Source organism: Phyllopteryx taeniolatus, chromosome 9, assembly GCF_024500385.1.
Source record: "Phyllopteryx taeniolatus isolate TA_2022b chromosome 9, UOR_Ptae_1.2, whole genome shotgun sequence".
Classification (NCBI taxonomy): domain Eukaryota; kingdom Metazoa; phylum Chordata; class Actinopteri; order Syngnathiformes; family Syngnathidae; genus Phyllopteryx; species Phyllopteryx taeniolatus.
The window spans coordinates 16852774-16879973 of NC_084510.1; the positions used below are offsets into that span (position 1 = coordinate 16852774).

A 27200-nucleotide genomic window follows, 5' to 3' on the forward strand; every position below is an offset into this window, starting at 1 on the left:
GTTGATAATGTGGTTGAGAATCAGGATCAAGTTTGTGCTATTGCTATACAGCATAAATGAACATTGTCTGTGGCTTGTTTACTTCTATTGATGCATATACTGTATGTACTTTAAATACTAGTGATGATATATTCAAAGAGAATATTCTCCCTAAACTTGGAATTAGAGGAATATAATTTTGCAATACATGTGTGATTCAAATTTTTAAATCATTTGAGTTCTACATTAATGATTAAGCAACCTTGATGAAGGAAAAATGCCCGCAATGAGAACTAAACAACACACCTGTTTAGCATGCACAGTGCTAGAGTCTGGCTTCATCTCAATGTTTTGAGAATAGCTCTGCTTTGCTAGAACAACCTCATTAGGAAGAGGAGAGGGGTGGCTCGGGATCAGGGTTAGAGAGAGATTAACCACACGGAGGATGGACAGTAAAGCTGCCGTGTAATCCGCACAGTCGACACAAAATCAGAGCGACGTCTCACACACTTTGGACGACATGCTCGCTGTCAAGTGAGGGCCAGGGAGCTGAGAGTCTTACGATTTTTCGATCTTGTTTTGATAACCAGACCAGCAACGTCACCATTTTTTAACAATCTTCCTCGTCCTCATCATCATCGCAAAGGCAGAACCATGAAAAAGGGAAAGGTATGTTTTCATGTTGAACCAGCGATAACTGTTTAAGCTTGTTATAAGATAGTCATTAATATGTAACCGTTTTAGGAAAAATATCTCATATGTTGTTAGTATAAAAGAACACATATCTTGATTGTTCATTATTTACATTGCTAGCCTCCCATAGATGGAGGGCCTTCCCATTCAATCTAATCTGCGGAACTAACGTGGAAGCCGTTTACTGTGTTGTGTCCCAACATCCCATAGACCGAGCAGTTATTAATCTCAATATGATACTGGTATTGAAACAAGAGTTCAGAACATTCAGAGAGAGCTTCTCCCATCCCATTCGAAATAATATATATATATATAAAAAAGATTGTTTATTTTTCCTATAGTCCACGTGTACCAAACCCACCACATATTTTTTTGTGGCCCACTAAAGCAAATCTATTTGTTGTTCTTTTCATTTTGGCAGAAAATCTTGATGAAAAACGCATTTTTTTCTTCTCTTTCTATGGATATTACCTGCTTCTCCCGCCCACCAAATCCCTTCTTAACTTAAACTGAACACTAGTATTCATTGTTGGTTGTCGTCCGGTTTCAAACTCAATTTGTTGTTGAAAATATATATAGTAACAGTGAAATGCAAGGGCAATTATGTGTATGTAGTAATACGATGAGGCGATTACACAGTATGTGATATGATATTCATAGTCCGAACAGCCGTGTAAGGGGAAACCATAATTAAGATGTGGTCCACGATGAAAACTAGTTTGACAACCTTCCTTAATTGTAGTCAGTATGTGATCATTAAAGTGATTGTAACACTGTTTATCTTAGCAGGTCAACACTGACAATGAACCACCGTCATATCAGGAAGCGACTGCGGGTAAAATGCTCTTCACTTTACTGCAGATTATAGCCTCAAGTTTTTGCTGAAGAATGTGACTTCTTTTTGCACTTAAACTACTGGTTAAATTCTAAAAATATGTTTTTATTAATTGTATTGTGACAAGTATCTTAAAATAAATATCTGTCTCTGTTCATGAAGGCTATGAGGAGATGCAGGCCCAGTTTTCCTGGGATGACCAGACCATCAGGCAGACTTTCATCAGGAAGGTACACATTCTTTTAATAGCAATCGCAATACTGAACGTGTTGAGAAGGCAGAAAGTAAAGTATCATCACATGATAAAAACGTGTGATTTCTTCGCAGGTCTATGCCATTCTCATGGTCCAGCTCTTAGTGACCGTGGCAATAGTTGCCCTCTTCACATTTTGGTAACATCTCTTGAATATGCTACAGTTATATATATATATATATACACTGTGCACTCACTGATCACTTTATTATGAACACCTGCGCAAACCTAATGAGATCCAATACATGAACTGTGTAAAAAAACAAAAAGCAAACACAACAAAAAAAATCCATTCCCGACAAAATTAATAATTCATACTCACTTTGATCAGCGTTTGATTCTACAAGTTGAAAATGAAAATTGCAAAAATTAAAGCCATGAAAAGGTATTGAAACTTAAGGTAAGGTGTGGGTGAGGTTTTTTTAAACGAAGGATTTGGTGGGATCAGTCGTGTTCGTTGTCTTATTTAGTGGTCATTCCTATTTAATTTTGGTCATACTGAGCATTAGCATGTAGTTTTATAACTTTCAAAATCGATGTAAGGGCAGTATTCAAGTGAAGTGAAGTTTTCACAATTGAAAGCTGTTTCTCAGGTGCCCTCATTACATAACATAAAATGCCACTGGGCCAATGGCAACTATGACTTTTGTTACCATCCTGACCAGGGTCAGAGCCAGCGGGTGGAACTGGGCAAGCAGCTTTTACTTGTGGAAGCGGAGCGCCTTTAAAGACAATAACATATACATTTTAACTTATGGAGGCAGAACCTTTTAAACTTGTCAACTAGTGTGTGGATTGGTGCATGTGCCGCATGCAGTGGACACATCACCAATCACAAAAAGATCCCCTACGCCCACTGCATCAACAACTTAACCAAACAATCACATGCTGGTTTTTAGAAGCTAACTCTAGCACTGCATCCAACGAAACTAATTGCACCTCTGCTTACCTTTTAGTTTGGCAAATTGTATCAGACATTGTAGTCTGGCCTTGGCTTGAAAGTGACAGCTCTATACCCAGCCGAGCTTCCGAGTCATGGGCAGAGAAACTCAGTGTTGGGGCAGTTGTTATATACATTAGCAGAACTGTGATGTCACCACCCCAACATTAGGTTGTCCCTAATGTGTTCATGTGTTTCATGAAATTGCATTGTCCCCTTTCAAAAATAAACTGATAAAACCTAAAACTGATAAACCTAATGAAGTGGCCAGTAATTCCTATGTTGTTGTTGTTGTTGTTTTGTAGGGCGCTAATGTTCTCGTTTTGTCTTTGCAGCGCACCTGTAAGGTTCTTCATTCAGACTCATCCTAGCTTGTACATGGCATCTTAGTGAGTGCAAACACATTTTTGCACCTCGTCTCACACTAAAGTGTCACATTTTTTAATCACCTCGTTTGACTTTTCTGGACAGCCTCATGTTCTTCGCCACTTACATCGCTCTGTCCTGCTGTGGGGACTTGAGGTAACTGTACTTTTCAATAGGATTTGAGTAAAAAGACCCAACTAATTCTGAGCATTTGTGAATGGAATCATGAAGTGTGTAAAGTGTAGTGTAAAGTGTTTTTCCCCACCTCAACAGGAGGCAGGTTCCTTGGAACATCATTTTGTTAGTTCTCTTTGTGAGTATTCCTCATTCTGAAAGCAGCACTATTATGGGTATGTGTGTGTGTGCGTGTGTGTGTGTGTGTGTTCCCAGCATGAACTATTGCTTTTTCTCCTTGCACAGACTTTAAGCATGGCCTTCATGATGGGATTTGTGTCGAGGTGAGTTCATAGTTGGGTCACACAGACAGCGATTTTCCTAGTGCACTACGCTCTGGTATTGTAGTTGATCCGTCAGAAAGAAATATGCAACTAAGCACTGTCTTTCTCCAGCTTTTACAACACCAAATCAGTGGTTCTGTGTTTGGGAATCACCTCCCTCGTGTGCTTTTCTGTAACCGTCTTCAGCTTCCAAAGCAAGGTGAGAAGAAACATACTGTTCTAATATCTATGATGATCTATCTAATGATCTAATCATATTAGACGTAATGAAGGATCGATGTATAGATACTGTAGATGCAATAGATACAGAGTTAATCCCGATCAAGATTATGTTATAATTACAGATTCAACAAAATCGATTAATCAACAACTAATCAATTATCAAATTAATCAACAACTATTTTGATAATAGATTCATCGTTTCGAGCCATTGTTTAACTTAGAATTGTCCAAATCCTCCGAATTTCAGCCTCTTATGGTAAACGTCCTCAGATTTCTGTAGTCCTCCATGAAAGCAGACTGATTATTTTTTGTTTACAGGTCCCTTATTTTGGCTATTTAGTCTGCCAAAGAGTGACTCTCTAACATGGAATTAGTGTAAAAGTGTCAATTGCATTTCAAAAGACACCTTGGTTTGGTCATACGAGTGTCCAGGAAAGGCCCCTCTGACAGCTACTTCTGTTTGACCCAGTTTTATATCCGTTTTGTCCATATTTGGCTAAGACCGCCCCCTTTCCTCTGATTAGTTGCCGCCGTGTCGAAGACCCAACCCTCACTACTTGTGAGAGCACACCTGTTTGTTATGTTATGCTCTGGAGGGGAAAAGTAGGCGCAGATCTTCGCTTGTGACGTAGATAATGAAAAATAAAATTCGAATGACCTGATTTAAGGCCCCTCGGCAGAAAAACGTCTGTAACTCAGGAATGCGTGGACAATTTTAAATCATATTTAACTTATTTACTGAAACACCATAGAGCCAATATAACATCCCAAATACTAGAAAAGGTTGGTTTGCTAAAATATGTAACCTTTAATCAAAATAGATATTTGCTAACATCTGCTTTTAGTTTGGAAAACAATGATCAACATTTTTGCATATTTTCTGACATGTTATTGACCAAACCAGTAATTGAATCATAATTAATTAATGTTTGTGCATTTTCTGCACAATTTGAAATAATGTACTGGTTTTTTTTTAATAAAAGGATCGAAATATATATTTTTATCCGATTCATCAATTAATTGAAAAAATAATCAACAGATTAATCAACTATTAAAATAATTGTAATTTGCGGCCCAGATTATAATCCAGAAATAATAATCGACATTTCATTGTAAAACATGCTGATTTGATTAAGTACTGTGTAAATGTTATTATCATCATTATTATTATTATTAGTACACCAAAATTGTTATTTTAAAAATACATTCATACAAACATGCCTTTCTAACTAAACACCTTACCTCTGGCCACTATATGAAGAAATACACTAATATGGTGAAGGATTATTGCAAATTAAGATACAGTATATTATTGTTGTCATTGGGATAGTAACAATATTTATTTTCCTTCATAGTATGTTATTTTATGTACCATATGTACTGCACATAATAGTAATAATCATGATAATCCAGATTCAACTCACAGTTTTATGAATTCTTTGACTATAGTGTGAAGGATTTTTCTCTTTCTTTCTTTCTTTCCCTGTTTTCAGATTGACGTGACTTCCTGTCAGGGCGTCCTGTTTTCGTTGTGTATGGTCATGTTGCTGTGCGCCATAACCCTCTCAGTCGTCGTCCCCTTTGGATATGTACGTTCCTTACGAGACCTTTCCAGAATGTCAAAAATAGAGGAGATTTTGAAAACATGCTGCCACTGTGTGTTAATTTGAAGGGATTAGCACCACAGATAATCTAGTCGAGACGCTGCGCTGTCCTACCTAAATTAGCAGCATGCTATCCTTCTTATCAGTGTTTTGTAATATCTATCTTGTCTCACAGGTCCCCTGGTTACATGCCATTTATGCAGTCTTAGGAGCCATCCTCTTCACTCTGGTGAGAAGAACAATAGCTTTGAATATCCCCAACTACCACCAAACCACAGAAATCTATATTTGGATCACCAACGTGTCATTCCTGGACATTCCTGAATTTTGTTTCGAATTTAAAATGTTATATAAAACACTCAAAACTAAATGAAAATGAGTGGAAAAAAATCAACAAAAATCAACAAAACGTTATGGAAAGTATTCAGACCCCCTTAAAATTTTCACTCTTTTTTTTTAAATTGCAGCCATTTGCTAAAATCTTTTAAGTTAATTTTTTTCCAAATTAATGTACACACAGCACCCCATATTGACAGGGGAAAAAACAGAATTGTTGAAATTTTTGCAGATTTATTAAAAAAAGAAAAACTGAAATATCACACAGCCATAAGTATTCAGAATCTTTGTTCAGTATTTAATAGAAGCACCCTTTTGAGCTAATACAGCCATGAGTCTTTTTGGGAATGATGCAACAAGTTTTTCACACCTGGATTTGGGATCATCTGCCATTCCTCCTTGCAGATCCTCTCCAGTTCTGTCAGGTTGGATGGTGAACGTTGGTGGGCAGCCATTTTCAGGTCTTTTCAGAGATGCCCAATTGGGTTTAAGTCAGGCAGTCACAGAGTTGTTCTGAAGCCACTCCTTCGGTATTTTAGCTGTGTGCTTAGGGTCATTGTCTTTTTTGAAGGTGAACCTTCGGTCCAGTCTGAGGTTCTGAGCACTCTGGAGAAGGTTTTCTTCCAGGACATCCCTGTACTTGGCCGCATTCATCTTTTCTTCGATTGCAACCAGTCTCCCTGTCCCTGCAGCTGAAAAACACACCCACAGCATGATGCTGTTACCACCATGCTTCACTGTTGGGACTGTATTGGACAGGGGATGAGCAGTGGCTGGTTTTCTCCACACATGCCACTTAGAATTAAGGCCAACAATTTCTATCTTGGTCTCATCAGACCAGAGAATCTTATTTCTCACCATCTTGGGAGTCCTTCAGGTGTTTTTTATAGCAAACTCCATGCGGGCTTTCATGTGTCTTGCACTGAGGAGAGGATTCCGTCGGGTCACTCTGCCATAAAGCCCCGACTGGTGGGAGGGCTGCGGTGATGGTTGACTTTCTAGAACTTTCTCCCATCTCCCGACTGCATCTCTGGAGCGCAGCAAACAGTGATCTTTGGGTTCGTCTTTGCCTCTCTCACCAAGGCTCTTCTCCCCCAATTGCTCAGTTTGTCCGGACGGCCAGCTCTAGGAAGGGTTCTGATCGTCCCAAACATCTTCCATTTCAGGATTATGGAGGCCACTGTGCTCTTAGGAACTTTACGTGCAGCAGAAATTTTTTTGTAACCAGATCTATGCCTTGCCACAATTCTGTCTCTGAGCTCTTCAGGCAGTTCCTTTGACCTCATGATTCTCATTTGCTCTGACATGCAGTGTGAGCTGTAAGGTCTTTTATAGACAGGAGTGTGGCTTTCCTAATCAAGTCCAATCAGTATAATCAAACACAGCTGTGCTCCAATGAAGGTGTAGAACCATTTTAAGGATGATCAGAAGAAATGGACAGGATCCTAGTTAAATATATGAGTGTCAAAGCAAAGGGTCTGAATACTTATGATTGTGTGATATTTCAGTTTTTCTTTTTTAATAAATCAGCAGAAATTTCAATACTTACATTTTTGGTCTGTCAATATGGAGTGCTGTGTGTACATTAATGAGGGAAAAATAACTTAAATGATTTTAACAAAATGGCTGCAATATAACAAAGAGTGAAAAATTTAAGGGGGTCTGAAAACTTTCCATACCCACTGTATATGCAGTCATACCTGTCATGTCATGCCTGTCAGATTGGAATGAAAGTGTAGGCTACACCTTTTTTATAACCACTAGGTGTGGTGGCATATTAAAATGAAAGTGTACACCTTTCTCATAACCTCTAGGTGGCGGTGGCATTTTGGAATGAAAGTGTACAGCTTTTTCTATAACCACTAGATGGCGGCATACATTTATAAAATACAACATTTTTCCATTTCCCCCTATACCTATGTATAATGCGCACTACTGACTTTTGACAATTTTCTGGGGGAAAAAAATTTGCATTATACGAGAAATTACGGTACGCCTCTTCTTACTTCCACGGCTATAGAGGGATAGATAAGTCAATAGTCTTCCTCATGTTGTGGTTACATTAGCTATACTGTTGGTTATCAATATACTAATAAACAACCCTCGTTAGAGATAAAATTTGCGTGGGGTAATGTATTAATGAACTTTTCCAGTTATTTAACACCACAATGTTCATGATATTGTTTGTGCTGCTTTTGGAAACTAAAAAAAAATAAAATAAAAATCCTTTTTTACTCAACTGTTTACTAGAGACTATGAATAGTGCACATTGTGCAAAACTGGAAAAGAGTGCACCGTATGACGTGACGGCGTTACGTGCAGAGCCCATTGGGAATATGCCATTCTGATGGAGCTCATCAGTCCTGTAGGTAGCAGCAATGCATATCACAAAATGGGTCAACAAATCACTATCTATGCAATGCTATCTGATTGTAAAAGTTAAACTGAATTCCAAGATTTGTACCTTTATCCAGATCTGCACGCAAATGTAATGAGATGTTCCTTGGCTCATGCACCAATTTGTTGCGCAACCCTAACTAACCAACCAATGCAAAACAAAAACAATGAATATCTCTCTCTCTCTCTCCCTCGCTCTGTATATTTATTTATTTAACTTTCTGTCTGTCCTGTACAGTTCCTGGCATTCGACACTCAAATGCTGTTGGGGAACAAGCGCTTCAGCATCAGTCCAGAAGAATATGTGTTTGCCACACTCAGCATCTACCTGGACATCATCTACCTGTTCAGCTTCCTGTTACAGATCATGGGAGGAGGTCGTGACTGAAGCGCTTCCTCGTATCCACGCATTGTTTAGGTCTGCTGAACTCTCCTTCAAGTCAACAGGAATTTATCAAACGTAAAAAAAAAAAAACTCAACACATTTTACCTTTGTAAGTTGTCAACCTTGTGAGTGAGTGTGTGTGCACATTGTGTGACTATTTGACTTGTGTAATTTGTGACATAATAGCTGACTCTAATACTCCTCTGGTTGGATAGGATAAGGTATTACAGTCATCTGTGATGAGCTCTCCTTAAATTCCAAAAGTATAGTATCCAGTGAGGGCTAATGTAAGTTAACAGTGAACATCTCGCAAGTTTGGCAGGGTTGCGTTATTGTTCATGACCACTTATTCTGTGCAGAATGTGTTATACCTGTTTTGGCTTTTAACATTTAATGTGTTTCATTCATGAAGAGCAAATGTGTTGTAGGAACATACATAAACGTAATGCCAATCATAGTTGATGATGTCATGATGATGTACAGTGCTGTGAAAAAGTATTGGCCCCCTTCTCAAATTCTTATATTTTTGCATAGTTTCTCCACTTTAAGATCATCAAACAAATGTAAATATCAGACAAATCTAACCCAAGTAAAAAATGCTGTTTTTAAATTATTTCTTTTATTAAGGAAAAAAAAAACTATTCAAAGTTACCTGGCCCTATGTGAAAAAGTAATTGCCCCCTTGTTAAATCATGAATTCGTTGTGGCTAATCACTATTTTTGACACCCAAGCCTGATTACCTCCAGACATGTTCAATCAAGAAATCACTTAAACAGAATCTGTCCCGACAAGTCAGATCTAAAAAAGCTGCAACAAAATGACACAATCCAAAGAAATGTCAGAACAGTCGAGAAATAGAATTTGACATCTATCAGTCTGGAAAGGGTTACAAAAAAAAAATTTCTAAAGCTTTAGGATTCCAGCGAACCACAGGGAGAGCCATTATCCTCACATGGAGAAAACATGGAGCATTGGTGAACCTTCCCAGGAGTGGCCGGCCTACAAAGATTACCCCAAGAGAACAGCAATGACTCATCCAGGAGACCACAAAGGAACTCAGGACAACATCTAAAGAATTGCAGGCCTCCCTTTCCTCAGTTAAGGTCAGTGCTCATGACACAGCAATAAGGAAGAGACTGGGCAAAAATGGCATCCATGGCAGAGTTCCAAGGCGAAAACCACTGCTGACCAAAAAGAACATAAAGGATCGTCTTACTTCTGCAAAAAAAAAAAAAACATCTGAATGGTTCCCAAGATTTTTGTGAAAATATTATAAGGACTGACGATATGAAAGTTGAGCTTTTTGGAAGGTATGTGTTTCGTTACTTCTGGTGTAAAGGTAGCACAGCATTTCAGAAAAAGAAAATCATAAAAACAGTCAAAACGTGGTGGTAGTGTCATGGTCTTGTGCTGCTTTATAACTTCAAGACCTGGACAACTTGCTGTGAATGATGGAACCATGAATTCTGCTCTTTCGCAAAAAATCCTGAAGGAGAATCTTCAGCCATCAGTTTGGAATGGGGTTTTGGAGTGGCCTCGTCAAAGTCCAGACTTGAATCTGATTGAAATTCAGCGGCATGACCTTAAAAAGGCCATTCATGCTCGGAAACCCTCAATTTTTGCTGAATTTAAACAATTCTGCAAGGAAGAGTGGGCCAAAATATTTCCACAGAGATGTGAAAGACTCATTGCCAGTTATAGAAAATGCTTGATTTCAGTTGTTGCTGCTGAGTTTGGCCCAACCAGTTATTAGGTTTACTTTTTCACACAGGGCCAGGTAACTTGTAATAGTATTTTTCCTTCATAAATGAAATCAACATTTAAAAACCATTTAAATTCACTTGGTTTATATTTGTCTGATATTTGTTTGATGATCTTAAACATTAAAGAGGAGAAATTATGCAAAAATATAAGAATTTGAGAAGGGGGCCAATACTTTTTCACAGCACTGTAAATTGAAAGTGAGTATTTAATATAAACAGTACAGTGGTATTTTTATTTGCTACACATTACTATTTTTATATTTTTTAAAAATGATGTGATGTTGAGATTAAAAGAAAAGACCCCAAAATTTGAATTCCCTTGCCTTAATGTGATGTGCTGAATATCACTGCATAGTAGTTTGGTTTGTGTATTCTATGACAAAATTACATTTCTCCACATTATTTCAATCTACAACAATTTTCTATATTAATTAGGGACGCTGATGAGCTTTGAGCTCTGAGTCTTTCCCAGCTGCCGTTGGGCAAAAGGTAAGCTACACACACTCATACACTTACGCTCATGCCTATGGAAAGTTTAAGAGATTTCAATTAACAAACATTGGAATTTGGAGAAAAGCCACGCAAGCCCGAACACGTGGCATAGGGACAATATGCAAACTTCACACAGGAGGGAAAGGCAAGATTCAAACCCTGAACCTTGCGACTGTGGGGCAGATGTGCTAGACTATCATGCTGCCATTATTTTTTATTATTATTATTTTTAACTCCCAAAAATATTTTCCCAGCTTTATGTTTATAGTACACAGCAAAAGTCCTTTTTTAAAAAGTTGTTGCAATAGACGAGAAATTAAGGTTTACTTCAAAGTTTGACCAATCATATGATTAGGAGGCAAAATGTTACTTTTCATGAGCTCAAATCCTACCAGGCTATGATTTGTAAATTGCTTTAAAAACAAAATAACTTGGTTTTGGAAGGGATACGCTTTATAAAGTCCTCAATTGTGTTTAATTAATTTGTGATTAAAGGTGTCTTGAAGCAATGGAGGCAAAATGGAGTGTACTACTTCGCTGCAACTTGCAGAGGCGCTGTGGAAACAGTCTCAGTTATGTGTGGTCAGCTATGACACAAATACACCAGCATGGGAACAGGAGTGAAGAACACTGAGAGCACTTTAATTTCATAATCAATCCATCCATCCATTTTCTGTACCGCTTATCCTCACTAGGGTCGCGGGTAATTTCATAATATTTAAGATATAATTAATGACCATTGTTATTGATCAAGCTGGCACGGTGGACGACTGCTTAGCACATCTGCCTCACAGTTCTGGGGACCGGGGTTCAAATCCCAGCCCCGCCTGTGTGGAGTTTGCATGTTCTCCCCGTGCCTGGGTGGGTTTTCTCCGGGCACTCCGGTGTCCTCCCACATCCCAAAAACATACATGGTAGGTTAATTAAAAACTCTAAATTGCCCGTAGGTATGAACGTGAGTGTGAATAGTTATTTGTTTATATGTGCCCTGTGATTGGCTGGCGACCGGTTCAGGGTGTACCCCGCCTGCCGCTCAAAGATAGCTGGGATAGGCACCAGCAGCCCGCGACCCAAGTGAGGATAAGCGGTGAAGAAAATGGATGGATGGATGTTATTGATCAAGGAAATTAGTCAGATGCTCATCCCTACTTAATATTACATCTCTACAGCTGTCTTGATAACTTACTTTTTTTAAGGCAGTAATTGCAAGAGGTTGTTTTAGGCCCTCTGTAAGGGGTGTTAGACTTAAATCTGCTGACAATAATAAAGTGTAGACCACCCACGATAATTGTAATCATTGGAACAAGGCTTTTTATTTAAAAAAAAAAAAAAAAGAAAGTACAATGGACATTTTTAAATTCAAAGAGAAAACCAAGACAGAAGGAAAATATTTTCTAAAATCAATTTAAAAAAAACAAAAACAAAAAAAACAACAACAAGTAACAGACCATTTTATAAACTCTGGCACAAGAAGACAACAGTAGCCAAGTGGCTCTGCAAAATAACCAAATATCAAAAGCTCTTTCCTCTAACAAAACTGTACAAAATGAGTTCATGTATAAATAAGAAAACTGTTCACAAGCAGGAGGTGGGAGGCAACCAGTGCATTTTCAAAATCTCTCTGATTCATACAGTGTTTTTATTTTTTCAATTTTGTTATCATTTCTACAATTGAATATGTAAAATTGTGTAAATTGTAGAGTCTTCAATGTATTCCCAAAAGTAAAGATTTAGAAAATGCAGACACAGCGACAACCTACAACCTGTTGAGAAATCCTGTTTTAGCAGCAAAACATTTTGAAGCTATGAAATAATCCATCAATCTCTTTAAGGATGACTTTTATCAAATTGGTGTAAGTACAAATAAGTGCATGGAGAGAAACTGTGGACCATTCATCAGAATAAAGTATGATTTACTACAATTCAAAGTAATTTTACATGATGCAAATTCCTTTTCCAGCATCATAAATAAAATGTAACGTTAGGTTTGATTGTAATTTGGTAGAAAACGATCAAATAAATAAACACTGCATTGTAACAAAGTAGTCATTTCATAGTTCCAAAATCCTTTTTTGTGTGTGTGTGTGTGTTCAAAGATGATATTAACACATCATCATTTCTCTCATATAAACATTTTCCATGACATACTCCTTCATGGCGTGTTTGATTCCGACAACTTGCTAGTCACTGCGTGATCTGGACATTTTATAAAACAAAAAATAAGTCATGAAAACACACTCACACAAGAAACAAAATTGTGTAAAGAAAAAGTGAAAATAAAGACTATTTACAAAATATGCTCTCTCAAGTTGCACGGGGTGCTCCTCCTGGAAGCCTGGTAAACCCCCTAAAGTTTCAGTAGGACATGCAGCCATTCCTTGTATACTGTGTATAAGAATGGAACTTCCTATATAGCTCACGCATGGAAACAAAACCACTTTGGATTCTGAGGGCATGGAAACGCTGTTATCCTTCCGAGTCATTCAGTATTGATAAAAGCAGTTTGTCCAGCTTTCCTCGCACGTCTTGTTGAGAGCAACGTATGAACGTGAATGTGTGGTTGACAACAACATCTTTGGTTGCACAAATGAACAACGTAGCACGCAAAACATACATGTAACAAACGCACATACACACAGACGAAAAAAAAAAAGAGTCAGCGTGTTTTCACTGGATCCAAACCTGATGAACAGGAAGAAAAGCTTAGCTCCGACCGACCAAAGATAATTGTTAACTCGATTGGTTTCCAACAAGTTGGTTGCCGTCTCATGTAGTGACAATCCCTTGGGATTTTTAGGCAGTTCACACAAAGAAAGAACATTACGGCTTTGCTGAAATTCGGATTTCCAGATTACTTTGGATCATTCACAAATCAAAGACATTAATGCCCCTTTTCCATGGAATGGTACTTACACGGCTCTACTCGCTTATTGACACTTTGCTGTTTGCAAAAGAAGATATTACCTGGTACTGTTTTGAATACTGCTCACTTGGTCGAGCACATTCGAAATTACTGCGTCATTAGCATCTTCCACACAGAGAACCCGCAAGATTGCGGCATCAGAGCTAAGATTGGGCATTGATCCGCCTGTGCCTTTTACATAGAATCCAACAGAACAGGATATTGCCACAACTGAGTGGGCTTTCACACAACAACACGGCATGCCGCAATAAGATAACTACATGCGTGTTTGGTAAACCCGACACATGATCTACTGTTGATTTCTAAAGAACAGAAAGGGGTAGAAAAAAAACTTTTTTTCTGGGGAAAGAAGAGAGTCTACTCTTTCTTCGGGTAGGTTTGGTGCTCATATTGTCACAGAACACAATATTTTGCGGGTCTTGAAACCTCAGTCAAAAATGCCCTATAACAAACAGCTTGCAATATGGGGAGCTCTGCTTTGAAAACGGCTGGCAGTGAATAAGTTAATGATCCGTGTTTTTTGCAGTTTTACGTGTACTATTTTGAGGTGGAAAACCAATCGCCCCAAACCAACACAAGTAAAACCAAGCCTTTCTGGTACTGTGCAGAGGAAAAGGGGCATAGATACCCTCTCTATTGGCACTCTCACGGTCGGGTCTAGTGATCAATGTTCATAAAACCAACATGTTTACAGTGTATGATGTGTGCATAAATGAAAGCTTGTGTGCATGCAAGGGCTTGTAGTATGGTCAAAGCCTCATCTTGACCTACAACACTGATTCACCGTCACTATGAATGTTTTGAGTCAGCAAACAAAGTCAGTTTGGTTAAGCTCTTCACTTGAAAAGGCTTCTTTTTCTTTCTCTTTTTTTTTTTTTTTTTTACAAAAAGGCTCAACAGCACAACAACAAAAGGAACAGATGCGTGAGAAACAAAACGAGAGAAAACGTGATGTGCAAAAAAAACGGCAAAACTAACACCAACAAACTAACATCTAATGTTATCTCTCTACAGCTAAAGTGTTGTCTACTTCTAAGATAATCAAAAGTAAGGCAAGTTAGCTCAAAAGGTTTTCAAGTGACAGTCAAAAAGAAAAACTTTCTACAAAAAACAACAACAAAATGACTCAAAATTAGGTGACAACAGCAGCATTGAGAAAAGACCTCCAGCTCCCTTTGCAACCAATCACTCTGAAGAGAATGTATAACTCTTCTATTCGAGTTCCCTCATCTTATATCTCCATTGAACAACTGCGGTCATTTCACTGATGCACATTCTCCTCGCAACAAGAGAACCAATTGAATTGATGCTTGAAGAGTTGCTTCAACAAAACCGCTTAAAACCACTTCTCAACATGGCCACGAGGAGTGTGAACAGGTGTCATGCTGATCTACAGCCTGTGTGCACCGCAAACACAGAACACGGATCACAGTAAAACCCATGAAATCACCAGAAACGGTAGAATCATTCTTCTGTGGCCTAAAAATAGACCCTTTTCACTGTGATGTCAGACTGTTTCTTCCTGGGATTATATTCAGATCAGCAAATTGTACAGGAATAAGATATAACTCCATGAATGAAACGTAAAGTGAGATTAATGTTGTTATTAATATAACATGCAACCACGAAGAAAAAACTTGTGCTTGTTCTAGAGCAATGATTCCCTACCAGGGCCGCCGTCGTACCCTCGTGTGCTGTGAGAGATCATCAGGGGTGCCATGGAAAATTTTCTAGTTTCACTTAATTTATCAGTAAATTATTATTTATGAATTACAACTATATCTTTGTTCGTCTGCATGAGTGGTGTAGAGTGACAGGAAGAACAATTAGATGCTCCTCCATTAGATGGCAGAAGGTACAATACACTTTTGTATTCACCTGTTGCCATTCATATAACAGAATAAGTATATACATTTTGCGTTCAATTAAAAAGGCCCACATTTCACAATTTGTGAGTAAAGAGCTTCAATATTTCAGTCTTCAGATTTTTTGTGAATTTTTTTGGTGGGCTGCTATGAGATTTTTCTCCTGTAACATGTGTGCCTTGGTTGAATAAACAAACACTGCTCTTGAGTGCATAAGGCAAGCATTAGCATAGCAAGGATTACTGTTTCCGACAAAATCTCTATGGCACTTTTCCATCAGCTCCATCTGGTTGTCAAATAGACAAACATTAGCCAGGAAGAGAAATGTAAAAGCTGGCTAGCAAGCTCATTCGCTAGCAATGCTTCTGTTGCTTTTAGTTCATATTTAATCACTGAAGTCGGGAAGCTGTGCAAAGCTTGATTATCCCAAACACGTTACTATTTGTTTGTTTAAAGTGGAGATTATTTTGCGATAAACTTTAATGCAATCTAAATTTGTATCCAATTATACGATTCATTTGTAGAATAGTTTATAGAATAATCGCTTCTAAAAATATCAAATAGTGAAAAGCCCAAGTCCAAAGACTCGCAAGTAGCAGCCTCCCGACGTACTCGCGATGGCCAATCTTGCAGTATAGGGGAAGCGCGGTGAGCAGTGGCTCATTTGCATGAGACAAGACAGCTCCCCACCCCCAAAACTGGCTGCTTTTAAAGGGCACTAAAAAGAGGGTGGTAATTATGCTATAATTCTTGATCCTTGGTGTATTTTGACCACAGGATGTCAGACATTTTATTAAGACACCAAGGATCTGTCCTTTAATAGAATTAGTCACGTTTGACACTTGAGAAACTGCAGCACTGCTGGGCACCTTTGGTTTTACTTAAGATTACTACAATTGTAAATAATAAAACATTATTCATCTCACTTTATATTACATTATTCATTTGTTTACATCTTATTCCATTAGTGAATACACATAGCGGAAGGGTAGAGACAGAAGTGGTCTGACTGTGAAAAGGGTCAATAGTACAATTCCCAAAAAGGTCAGCTTATCACTCTGTGGCTTCTTTATAGTCTTTAGAGACCCCACTATTAAATAACCTCTTTTGTATAAAGGTTAAAATGGTCTAAAAATTCTGGACAAAAATAGAAAAATAAGTCAAATATAAATAGAAATAATTGATTGTCTTTTGTTCACTCACAATTTTTTTTTTTAAAAGGATTAAAAAGTATAAATAAGATGTGTTTCTATCACTTGTGCATGACTAGAAATCTCTGCAGCAGTTAGAGGAAGAAGTAGCTTTAAACGGTTTGCCTCCCGTGGTTGCAATGACTTGACATCCAGCAAAAGTGTTTATATTTGGGGGGGGGGGGGTAACCTGTACAAACTGTTGTCCCACGGCTGCAAATAGAATGTCAAACAGCAGACATCAGGAAATAAAAAGTTTGCATATTTTACAAAAAAAATAAAAGACACATTGTGTTTTAACTCTTTTCCTTGAATCACTCTGAAACATCCAGAATGCAATTTTTAAAAATAAGAATTTTGTTATATTACGTGCATAAAAATAACGCTCTGTTTTTTTCCTCCTCACCAATTTTCTTCCTCTTTTTTTTTCCTACAACATTTTGTCTTGTTCCTTGTTTCAGTTATTAAAATAGATCAGATCTTCTCCGGAGAAGATTACCTCCTTTGGTAGTTCAACTTGTGAGCAGAAACATTCAATGATGGAAGTGTTGTCTTGTTTCTTTAAAAATGGAAGTAAAACAAACAAACACACAGACTCTCTCTCTCTCATACGCACGCACACACACACACGCGCATACACACGTGTTCCTTTTGTCATCCATGTTCAAGTCCGAATGGTTGGTGACGGGATGGAGCAGAGTTCTTGTTTAGCTGAACCCTGATTGGTTGGATTCATCACATGGCCTAGGCCCCACCTGGAAGACACCACCCAGGAAAGTAGTGTGAGTAAAAAAATAATGTATATGTATGTATGTAAAGTATGTAAAATATGTATTCATCATGCCATATTCCCAATAGTCTCTATATAGTGCATTCAAGCTATTACAATTCTTAAATTAACATTTAGTAGAATTTTGTACAGAAAATAATCGGAAACAATTAGAGGAAAATTGACATAAGCTTTAATAGCAAAAGCTATGCCTTTTACTCATTATTGTTATAAATAATAACTTTTAAAAAAGAGCCTAACCCAAAAACCATTTTGAAATGACGGCAAAATATAGCACCAAATATATTTTTGAATGTAATAAATAATAAATTAGTTTGGCCACACCACTTTGTTGACCACTTGGCAGCAGCAGATAAAGTAATTCAGATGTTTTCCATTGGATTGAGACATGTCGTGTCAAAATGCATACCCAAGCTTCACTTGGTGTGTTGGTACGAGTAGTTTGTGTGTTCTGTTGGAGTTTCCATAGCAACCTGTTGCTGCTGACCACCGTTCTCCTGAAAAATAAATCACTAATTATTCAATAAGATGTCTACTTGAACCTGTTCACCACTTGCTACCACCATGCCTCTCCCCATTCATAAATGTTGACCTTTTGCCCCGTTGACAGTGCTGCTCATTCTGCAGGTTCCCACCACCATTGACACTGATTTAGATCAGTGACGACGCCCCACAGGCACAGACGGCCTCAAGCAGAGAAGTCTGCCAGGATGCTTTCATTCAGCAGTTAATGTTGGCTCTTTACATAAAGTCTTGTTTTCTTTTCATACATTTCAATACATGAGAAATGTGAGGAAAATGTACTTGTAATGGAACCAACTGAGAAATACATAAACCTTGTGTGGTACATTATGCACAGTACATTATGCCTAAGGAAACTAACGTTTGCAAAACATCAGAGCTAAAATATAGTCTGCGTTTGTAATTGCCCTGAAACACAACTATTATGAATACACAAAGAAAAGAACCAAATATAATAATTCCCATCTTGCGTGTTTATCAGGACATTAATTAAACTAGTAACAATAATTCAAATCACATTTTGTTTGTATCAAGTAGTGACTGATTAATTTTGTACACACCATGGTAAATGTATACAGTGTGCACCAACATAGATACATCCATTGGTGTCATCACATGCATACTGTAACTGTATATAGATAAATACCTCAACTGGAACATTGGAGGGAGGCACTGGGGTGTACTGGGGGATGTAGGTCCCCTGCATAGTTGTGTTGGCCGGAATATACTGTATAGAAGAAGACGAGAGGATGTAAATTGTGTTAGTACTTAAAAGGAATCATTTATTTGGAGGATTTCAAGAAATATCAAGCTGGGGTAGCTATAGCTTAGGGGTACACAAAGTCCTGTTTTTTTTTTAATGAATAAATGGGTCTTATTCAGAATAAAAGGCATAATATTATGAGAATAAAGTTGTGGTTTTGTTAAAATATGACTTTCTTCCATCATTAAACCATGACTTTTATATCATAATACAGTATTACAACGTTATCTCGGAAAAATTGGACATTATTCTCGTAAGATTGGGACTTTTTATCACGCCAAAACAAATCTCTATTCTTGTAAAGAAATATGCTATTCGGGAAATATTACGACTTTGCCGGCACGGTTGGCCGACTGGTTAGCACATCTGCCGCACAATTCTGGGGACCGGGGTTCAAATCCCGACCCCGCCTGTGTGGAGTTTGCATGTTCTTCCCGTGCCTGGGTGGGTTTTCCCAGCCCACTCCGGTTTCCTCCCACATCCCAAAAACATGTGTGGTAGGTTGATTGAAGACTCTAAATTGCCCGTAGGTGTGAATGTGAGTGCGAATGGTTGTTTGTTTCTATGCGCCCTGCGATTGGCTGGCGACCGGTTCAGGTTGTACCCCACCTCCCGCCCAAAGAGAGCTGGGATAGGCTCCAGCAGCCCACGACCCTAGTGAGGATAAGCGGTAAAGAAAATGGATGGATGGATGGATGGATATTACGACTTTATTTAATAAAAACAATTCCTCTAAAAGATATGATTTTGTTCTGGTAACAATACAGCATGTTTGGTCAAAAATGGGCAAACTTTTAGTTTCTTTGGCATTTACGGGTAGATATGTTTATCATTTATTGTTTATTATTATTATTATTGAGGGGTCCTTGGAAACAGCTCTCCCCTTAAAGCGGTTCCTGGACCCAAAAAGTTTGAGAACCACTGATTTATACAACCAAGACAGAATACATTAATGGTGTGTGCGTACTCACTGTGCCCGTGCTGCCCAGGGACAGGTGGCTTAGCTGCTGGGCAAGAGGTCCCAACATAGACGTGGGCTGGATGGACATCGCGTGATCCATTGCTGGGGTAAGAACTGTACCCTGTGGATGCAATCAAGACTAGTGATTCTAAAGGCTTCTTTATACTCGCGCGGGCGGCGACCGCACAGACGTCACTGCGGCTATCCCGCGTGCAGTTTGCCTTTATACTCGAGCGCAACCCACGCGCGCTGTTTTGATAAATGTGCTGCAGTTCTCCTCCAAGTCGGGGGTGTCGCTACGGCTGGTATTGGCTAGGACACAACAGGTTGGAGTTTCCTCTGCATTTGATGGCCATTTCCGGTAGCCGTTTTTACTTTCCTTTACGGAACAAGGAACAAAGCAACAACAATGGCAACCGTTGAACAGCGTCTGCTAGAACAAATGGACCTAGATGACCAGATGATACGTTTAATTATACTGCAAAATCGATCAAGAAGGCGGCGGCGTAGATGCTATGTGGAACCAAGGGGAACGCTGAGTACATCATCACAGCATGTGACTAAAACGGACCAATCACGAGAGATGATCTCCGCGGCATCGACGCGCAGCAACAATTTTTGCTGTGGGCCCAATGCGTCGGTCACGTGATGCAATGCGGGCGTTGTCGGCCGCGCAAGCGCCAGAGTATAAAGGGGCCTTAACAGGACCTATGCAAGCAACTGTAGAGGTGAAAATGACGGGTATGTAAAGAAAGGTTACTCACAGCTGGCTGCATGAGGTATGACTGATGGTGCATCCAGGACGGGCTGTGCACCTTTACATGTAGGAAGAATGACAGTAATTGAGTATGTGTATTCATATTTCTGAATCTGATTCGAGTCTACAGGTTGACATTTGAGTAAAATACACCACCTGGTAGGATGAGACAGGAGAATGCATGTAAGGTGAGAGGGACGTCTGGGCGATCATCCGGTTTGGAGCCAGACTGTATGGCGATGAGTAGAAGCTGTTAAATAAAATAAGACAAAACATGAACTACATCCGATCACGTCATCGGAAATCGGGGTTGATCAACGTGATTTTCAGTTGATCGAGATCAGGTGAAAAAGATCGGTTTCATTCATTTTATGACATTTTAAATGTCACAAAGTGACAGAATAATCCAAAGATACAAAGATCTTGCCAAATAGAAAAGTAATAGCTTCATTTTATATTACAAAATGTAACTTTTCTGGGGGGTAGTACGTGTATAAGCGTCTGCCTTGAATCTGCCCACCCTCAGCGCAAGCTGAAGGACCCTGTATTGTACTTCTAAATAAGTCTACAATGCCAAATATGAAGCCGCCTCGCTGAACTCCGTCATCAACGAGTCGAGAGAACGTCAGACAGGTTAGCAAGTGTGACACATTTCAAACGACTATTAAATTCAAATAGAAGTGTATTAAGTGTGAATTATTTTGTGACAAGCAAGCTTGTTGTCATAAATCAATAGTGTCATTTGTAGATGAGCGCAGTCAGGCATGTGACGTATCCCACCAACTCTGTAGCTCCATGGATGGTCATTATAGCCTTAAGACACAGGCTAAACTAATAAATAACGATGTAAATGTAATGTTTACCATGCGCTCAGAGCAACCACCCATACTATGGTAAAGTTGATATCCCATTCAACCGAATTGGCTCTATTTGCGTCCCCAGGAAGAAAAAAAAAGAAGTCTAAATGCTCTGTAAAATTACATGAAAATATTATTAAGCATCCTGCACACTTATCTGTAATTTGCTTAGTGTTAAAATTATATTAGCATAAATGTCATGTGGCTATATTTCATGTATTTGCTAATATGTTAAAAACCCACTCCTGTTTTTATTATTGTTATTTATTATAATGAAGTTGCCTGAGTTTTCTCCGGCCACTCCGGTTTCCTCCCACATCCCAAAAACATGCATGGTAGGTTAATTGACGACTCTAAATTGCCCGTAGGTGTGAATGTGAGTGCGAATTGTTGTTTGTTTGTATGTGCCCTGCGATTGGCTGGCAACCAGTTCAGGGTGTACCCCGCCTCCTGCCCAATGACAGCTGGGATAGGCTCCAGCACGCCCGCGACCCTAGTGAGGAGAAGCGGCTCAGAAAATGGATGGATGGATGGATGGATGAAGTTGCCTGAGTTGGGCCAATACACATTTTGAGTAGTTCAATATAGGTACTGTATCATCGAATTTAGAGCTAAAAAAAGTGTGTGTGTTTGTGAATAATATATATGTTCTTCGTGTGTGTGTGTATATATATATATATATATATATATATATATATATATATATATATATTTACACACACGGTGCACAAATCCCAAAGTGGGGGAGGGGTGACACATGCCAGACTTCAAAGTGTGTGTACTGTTTTAGCCACACACCAAAAATTAGGAAAAGTGAAATGGTTAAAAACAGTTCTGTACAACATACAGTAGTTCTCAGTCTTTGCATGTTTTCAGCCCTTATCTTCAAACGTGTAATGTATTTAGAAACAAATCACTGAATTCACTTTACAGGGTCTTTAAAATCCAAGGCTGATAGTGTATATTAAAAATTTAACACAAACAAATCAAGTGATAAGCATAAACTCAACATCCAAGCAGGGGGCAGCATTGTAGCAGAGTTAAGGCGCTACTCTTATTTGCGTGTAGGTTGGGACTGTTTTCACTCAGGCCCTGCATACCACTCACCCATTTTGTAATGTTGTGGGGTCATACGCAAGCGTCATTCCTCCCTGGGAAAACAATGTGGGATTCAGAACCAGTGAGGTCATGCAAACAGCACTGCATTCAGCTCAAAACTTAACTAGTTTAGAAAAAAGTTCAAATGTAAGAGTTACTTACGGTCTCTCCGTCTCTGGCCCAGGGCCTTCCGTTGGGGAGGTACTTCCCCTGGTTCTGCCTCTTTTTCTGACCTCCGTCTGCAAACTTACATAATAAGGGCTCTGTGGGAACTGGGAAAGCAAAGGATCAAACACAGGGGTGAATTTAGTGATCGCAGTGCGGAGCATTAAATGTGAACACTGCCACCAACAAAAAACAATATCAAGAGCACATAACAACAACAACAAAATTTCACACACCCGGAACTCCCGGTGGAGTCTTGATGAATTTGCCATTAAAATGTTGAATTATGGCCTCACACTTCTCTGTGGACTCCATCCTGGAATACAAATAAATACATTTATAAACATACTTACATGCATTTTCTCTTTATTATTGGAATTGCTGAAGCCTGACCTGGCAAATCCCACACCGCGGCTAGTTCCGTTGGCGTCTCGCAGAATGCGCGTGGAAATGACCTGTCCAAAGGACTTGAGCATGCTCTCCAGTTCCTGCTCGTCCATGGACACCGGCAGGTTGGAGATGTACAGATTGGTGGGGTCCTGCTCTTGTTGCTACGTGGGAAGTGGGGGTTGAAATATACATTTTTAGCTGACATATACAGTCCTGCTCACCATTATGGACACTCATTCATTTTTTTGCATAACCTGTATAATATCATTAGAGATAAATGGAAATGTACCAAACTTACAGTATATCATCAGGATATCTTAATTGGAGGTCCAATTACATATGGTAATTTAAAATAATAATTTTAAAAAATAAACAGCATGTGCAGCAATATTGGCACCCCAATAGTATGGTTGCACACACCCCTTTGGCACCGATGACAGCCTCCAAACGTTTCTTGTATCCCTCTATAAGCTTTTTGCACTTCTCAGGTGGTATTTTCTCCCAGTCTTCCTTTGCAATTTGTTCAAGGTCTTGAACATTTGCAGGGTTCTTTTCCCCAATGGCAGAATTCAGCCCCCCAAAGATTTTCAATTGGATTGAGATCAGGACAGGACACCTTGCTGCCGTCATGTTAAATTAATGGGAAAAATCCAAGGTTGAAATGCTAACAACAGAGATAGCAAAAAGAGTCCAAATGTCAGAGGATGGTGGCGCGAAAGGTGACATGGGTGGAGGATGGGGGTGGCGGGGATGTAGGTTACTTGCAAATGAAAACAAATTCCTTAAACAAAAGTGAAAAAAAAAATCAGGGCAGTTTTTGTGTTTGTTCATCTATTTGTTAGATAGCAAGCTAAAGGTTCAGGTCAAAACTTGATCATTTGGTTTCTATGTTGGATATGATAGCATAGAAATAGTTGAACCCTTAATGACCCCACTCCCCCCATAATAAAATGAAGAAGCAAGGTGTGGGTGTTTTGCTTGTTCCACGCCTATGTTGCAAATTTGTCAATACATTTCTTTCAATTATATTTTCAATTGGGATTTTTTTTTTAATGCATGCATTTCTACGAAGTTAGTTGTGTGACCGTCATTTCCATGACTGTTCTGATGTCTTGACAAATTAATCCTTCAACAAATATATTTAGCGGTAATGTCCAATATGAAACTTTTTTTTGGACAAAAATGTGTGCCTGAATAAAAAAAAGTGTCACCCTGACTAATTTGTCACTTGTGCTAGTGGTGCGTCACTGACTTGATTAAGATGTCTGTCACTTTTAAAACTTATTAAAAACACATTAATATACTCTCACATGCAAATGAGTATTTGTCAACACGCAGACTGCGGTAAAATGCTATTTAATTAAGAAATATTGACAGCTGCGAGAGCATTAAAGCCGATAGATTATCCACACACATACAGTTTTGAGATTTCATTTTTGCGGCGCTTGCCGGAAAGTGAAACTGAGTGAGACTGCAAAGGCAGACAGGAAGTCAGGCATGAAGTTAAAGAGTTCACAGAGCAACAGAAGCTTGGCAACTGGGAGCAAAGAGGCTGGGCTAGAAGGAGGAAGGAAAAACACGCATTGAGGAAAGGGGAGGGTGGGATGAATGAGTGTCTTCTAACAATATTTGGTACTGGAGGAGGAAATGACAGGAGAGGAAGCAGTAGGGGTTTTGACTAATGTTAAAGCAGGATGCCTGAAATTATGATAAATACTCCTTCAGAGATCTTTTGTATCATCAAAATATATAATTTATCAGGTTGATTAAAATCCTTTCCCCTATGCCTAATGATTACAGCTATCGAAACGCCAATAGCGTTTCTAAGCAGTCTTGATAGATGCTGTCAGGTGGAATAATTCCATTTCAAAAACCAAAAAAGTTCATATCTTAGTTCCAAGACAGATGAGCACAGATTCCTCCGCAAGTATTGGATTGCTGAGTTCATGTGTTATCAGTTATCCTGAACTATATTCCTGATAAGGATTGCTTCTATTCTCTGCCAAGAGAAACCATATTTTTTCAGTGATTCTCATCTTTCTGGGTGCAGCAATTCAGCACTAAGCCTATTGTGTAACACAGTGGCAGACTGCTGGAGGTCATTGACAAAGGTGTATTTTGGTTGAAGGCCATGTGACAAACAGAACAAACAAACAAAAAACACCTCCCTTTTCATATTTTATTTACCCATCGCCTCTGCTAATTTCATTTGCTCAAATATTGAACCTGTGGCGGACAATACGTTTGACACCAGTACAAGCTCTGTGGTGTCACAGGTCAGTGCAAGTACCAGCTGGAGAGTGTCTCTCTATGTTTGGGCCATTTGCACAGGGTGGGGCAGGGAAGTAAGTAGGGTTCTAGTTTTAATTGTGTCATTGTTCCCCAGGCCCTATAAAATTGTATCTGCTGGGCCTGCACCCTGGAGGCCACGGTAGCCCATTTGGTGACTGAGTGCATTCTGAGAACAGATGGGAAGGTCTGGTCCATTTTGCTCATGGAAAACACTACAAAACAAGCCACAGTTAAGGTAAAATGGTCAATAGCAGCATTTTTTGGATCGTATTAATTTTAGACTGTCCTTACAACCTGAAGTAACCCATGCACCCAGAGCTAGCTGTGTATATTTAGGCTTTTATTGTGGTTATCAACACCACTGCAGGAGCACAAGCTGTCTGGGTGAGTCACGTTGTGGTGTTCGGTTGCACCTGTCTGGTATGGAGATGCACAATGTTACGTGAATTTAGGGTGTAGCTCACTTACAGTGCAGAGGGATACCCAGGTGTTACATTACAGTGGACACAGGGAGGGGGCATGGACTTGGAAATGGAATGAATTAAGTGTGGGTGTCAGCCTCAGGCCTTGGGCCCAGACGCTGGACAATGCCAAGCCATTGTAACTTCCCCATTGACAGTGGCTGTAGTGGCACCCTCCCTAGCTTCCCTCAATGGGGAGCTGGAGAGCCAGGGGGATCAGCTTAATGGGCCAACAAGAGCTGCTTTGACTGCAGACTCCCGCACAAAGAGGTCTGAACAAGCACTACAAGGCAAGCAAGTTAGCAACGTAAACAAGCAAAGAGGAGCTGGCGAGCGGAAAACAAGAGAGGCGGTTGTGAGGAGGCAAATGAAGACAATACATCAGGGCTTAAACCTTCCCACGTGACTGCCACTGTAAATACCACACTGGTGTTGTCAAGTGCATTTGTAAAGATATTATACTAGCTTATACAGGTCGAAATTAAGTGGAGGTGGAATTCTAATAAGCAGGTACAATCTTACTTTGGCCATCTGTGCCTGGACACCACTTGATTTCAGAGCCGTTACAGCTTTCTGAGCTGCTGCTGGACTGTCGAAGTCTACAAAGCCATAGCCTGTCAAATACACACATGGATATTAAAGACGTTAAGTAAAATAGTGATCATTTTTACTGTAAGATCTTGTTCCATAATCAAGTTTAAGCATAATAGCAGCGAGTTAGCATCAAGACTGGAAGGGAGGAACGTTAAGTCTGACCTAAAGGTTTTCACTTATTCTGGACCAGTGAGTATCTGGTGGTCTGTTTAGATAGGCACTCTTAACTGATTATGATGATGATTGATTGATCATTAAGAATTGTGTTGTCTTCATGATCTTGTCATGCTCAGTCAGCTACTGTACTTGAAGTCCCAATTAGTTTGTTGCCTAAATGGGCTGCCATAGAATTCAAAAGTAAACAATATACATGGTGAGATTATGTGTGGGATCATTTTGAACTCGATAATTACAACTAAATTATAAATATTGCAATTCCATATTTAGCTACAGCACAACTTTCTGTATAGTGGAAGGAGTGATGCTCTCCTGGTTAGCAAAAGTTACCACGTCAATAACTCTTAAGCACTAGCTTGTTAAAATGTTATCCCTCAGCATGTTGACATATTATATATCCCGCTACTGAAAATCAGCAGGCTGGTGTTCCACTTGATTTGCAATGGGATGGGTTTTATTTGACAGCAAACTCCACTGCCTTTAAAAGTGACGCTTAATGTTAATTGTTAATCTTAATTGTTGTAATATACTTTTTTATGTTAAAAAGCATTAGTATTTTTTATATTGATTAATAATTTATCATTTCCGAGGTCATCATTGAAGGAAATTTCTTAAAATACCCATTTCTATCTTGACATGCAATAGCAACCGGTGTGGTGTGTGCAAAATGT

The 27200-nt window shown here is 39.1% G+C and overlaps 2 protein-coding genes across 6 annotated transcripts in view; one reads left to right on the forward strand and one right to left on the reverse strand.

Moving 5' to 3' along the window:
* Positions 1 to 430: 430 nt before the first annotated feature.
* Positions 431 to 14527, forward strand: faim2b (Fas apoptotic inhibitory molecule 2b). 5 transcript variants are annotated; one of them, XR_009790034.1, is made up of 13 exons: positions 432 to 648; positions 1459 to 1507; positions 1670 to 1737; positions 1835 to 1899; positions 3036 to 3089; positions 3172 to 3222; positions 3340 to 3379; positions 3487 to 3524; positions 3636 to 3723; positions 5240 to 5335; positions 5526 to 5579; positions 8322 to 10721; positions 11220 to 14527. XR_009790034.1 is itself a non-coding variant. In XM_061783804.1 (12 exons), the coding sequence occupies exons 1-12, from the start codon at positions 634 to 636 to the stop codon at positions 8469 to 8471; spliced, it is 768 nt and encodes a 255-aa protein (XP_061639788.1). In that variant the 5' UTR covers positions 432 to 633; the 3' UTR covers positions 8472 to 14527. The 5 variants fall into 5 exon arrangements, 4 of the variants coding, with proteins under 4 accessions (XP_061639792.1, XP_061639788.1, XP_061639789.1 ...); XM_061783804.1 differs by having other exon boundaries at positions 8322 to 14527; XM_061783805.1 differs by having other exon boundaries at positions 1462 to 1507; positions 8322 to 14527.
* Positions 12013 to 27200, reverse strand: part of LOC133483128 (RNA-binding motif, single-stranded-interacting protein 2-like) — a 41665-nt gene continuing 26477 nt past the window's right edge. The window contains exons 4-14 of the mRNA XM_061783803.1: positions 26281 to 26372; positions 23009 to 23166; positions 22852 to 22931; positions 22613 to 22722; positions 22460 to 22503; positions 20652 to 20745; positions 20503 to 20553; positions 19749 to 19859; positions 18661 to 18741; positions 17902 to 17989; positions 12013 to 17457 (exon numbers count right to left, since the gene is read on the reverse strand). Coding sequence (XP_061639787.1) covers positions 17909 to 17989; positions 18661 to 18741; positions 19749 to 19859; positions 20503 to 20553; positions 20652 to 20745; positions 22460 to 22503; positions 22613 to 22722; positions 22852 to 22931; positions 23009 to 23166; positions 26281 to 26372 — 902 coding nt within the window. The 3' untranslated portion in view covers positions 12013 to 17457; positions 17902 to 17908. The remainder of the gene's footprint in view (positions 17458 to 17901; positions 17990 to 18660; positions 18742 to 19748; positions 19860 to 20502; positions 20554 to 20651; positions 20746 to 22459; positions 22504 to 22612; positions 22723 to 22851; positions 22932 to 23008; positions 23167 to 26280; positions 26373 to 27200) is intronic.

Bases quoted from the DNA above. Each gene is read 5' to 3' on its own strand.
- faim2b (XM_061783804.1), top strand. The intron at 1,738-1,834 runs GTACACATTCTT...ATTTCTTCGCAG, and splicing joins GGCAGACTTTCATCAGGAAG to GTCTATGCCATTCTCATGGT. The intron at 3,380-3,486 runs GTGAGTATTCCT...CTCCTTGCACAG, and splicing joins TCATTTTGTTAGTTCTCTTT to ACTTTAAGCATGGCCTTCAT.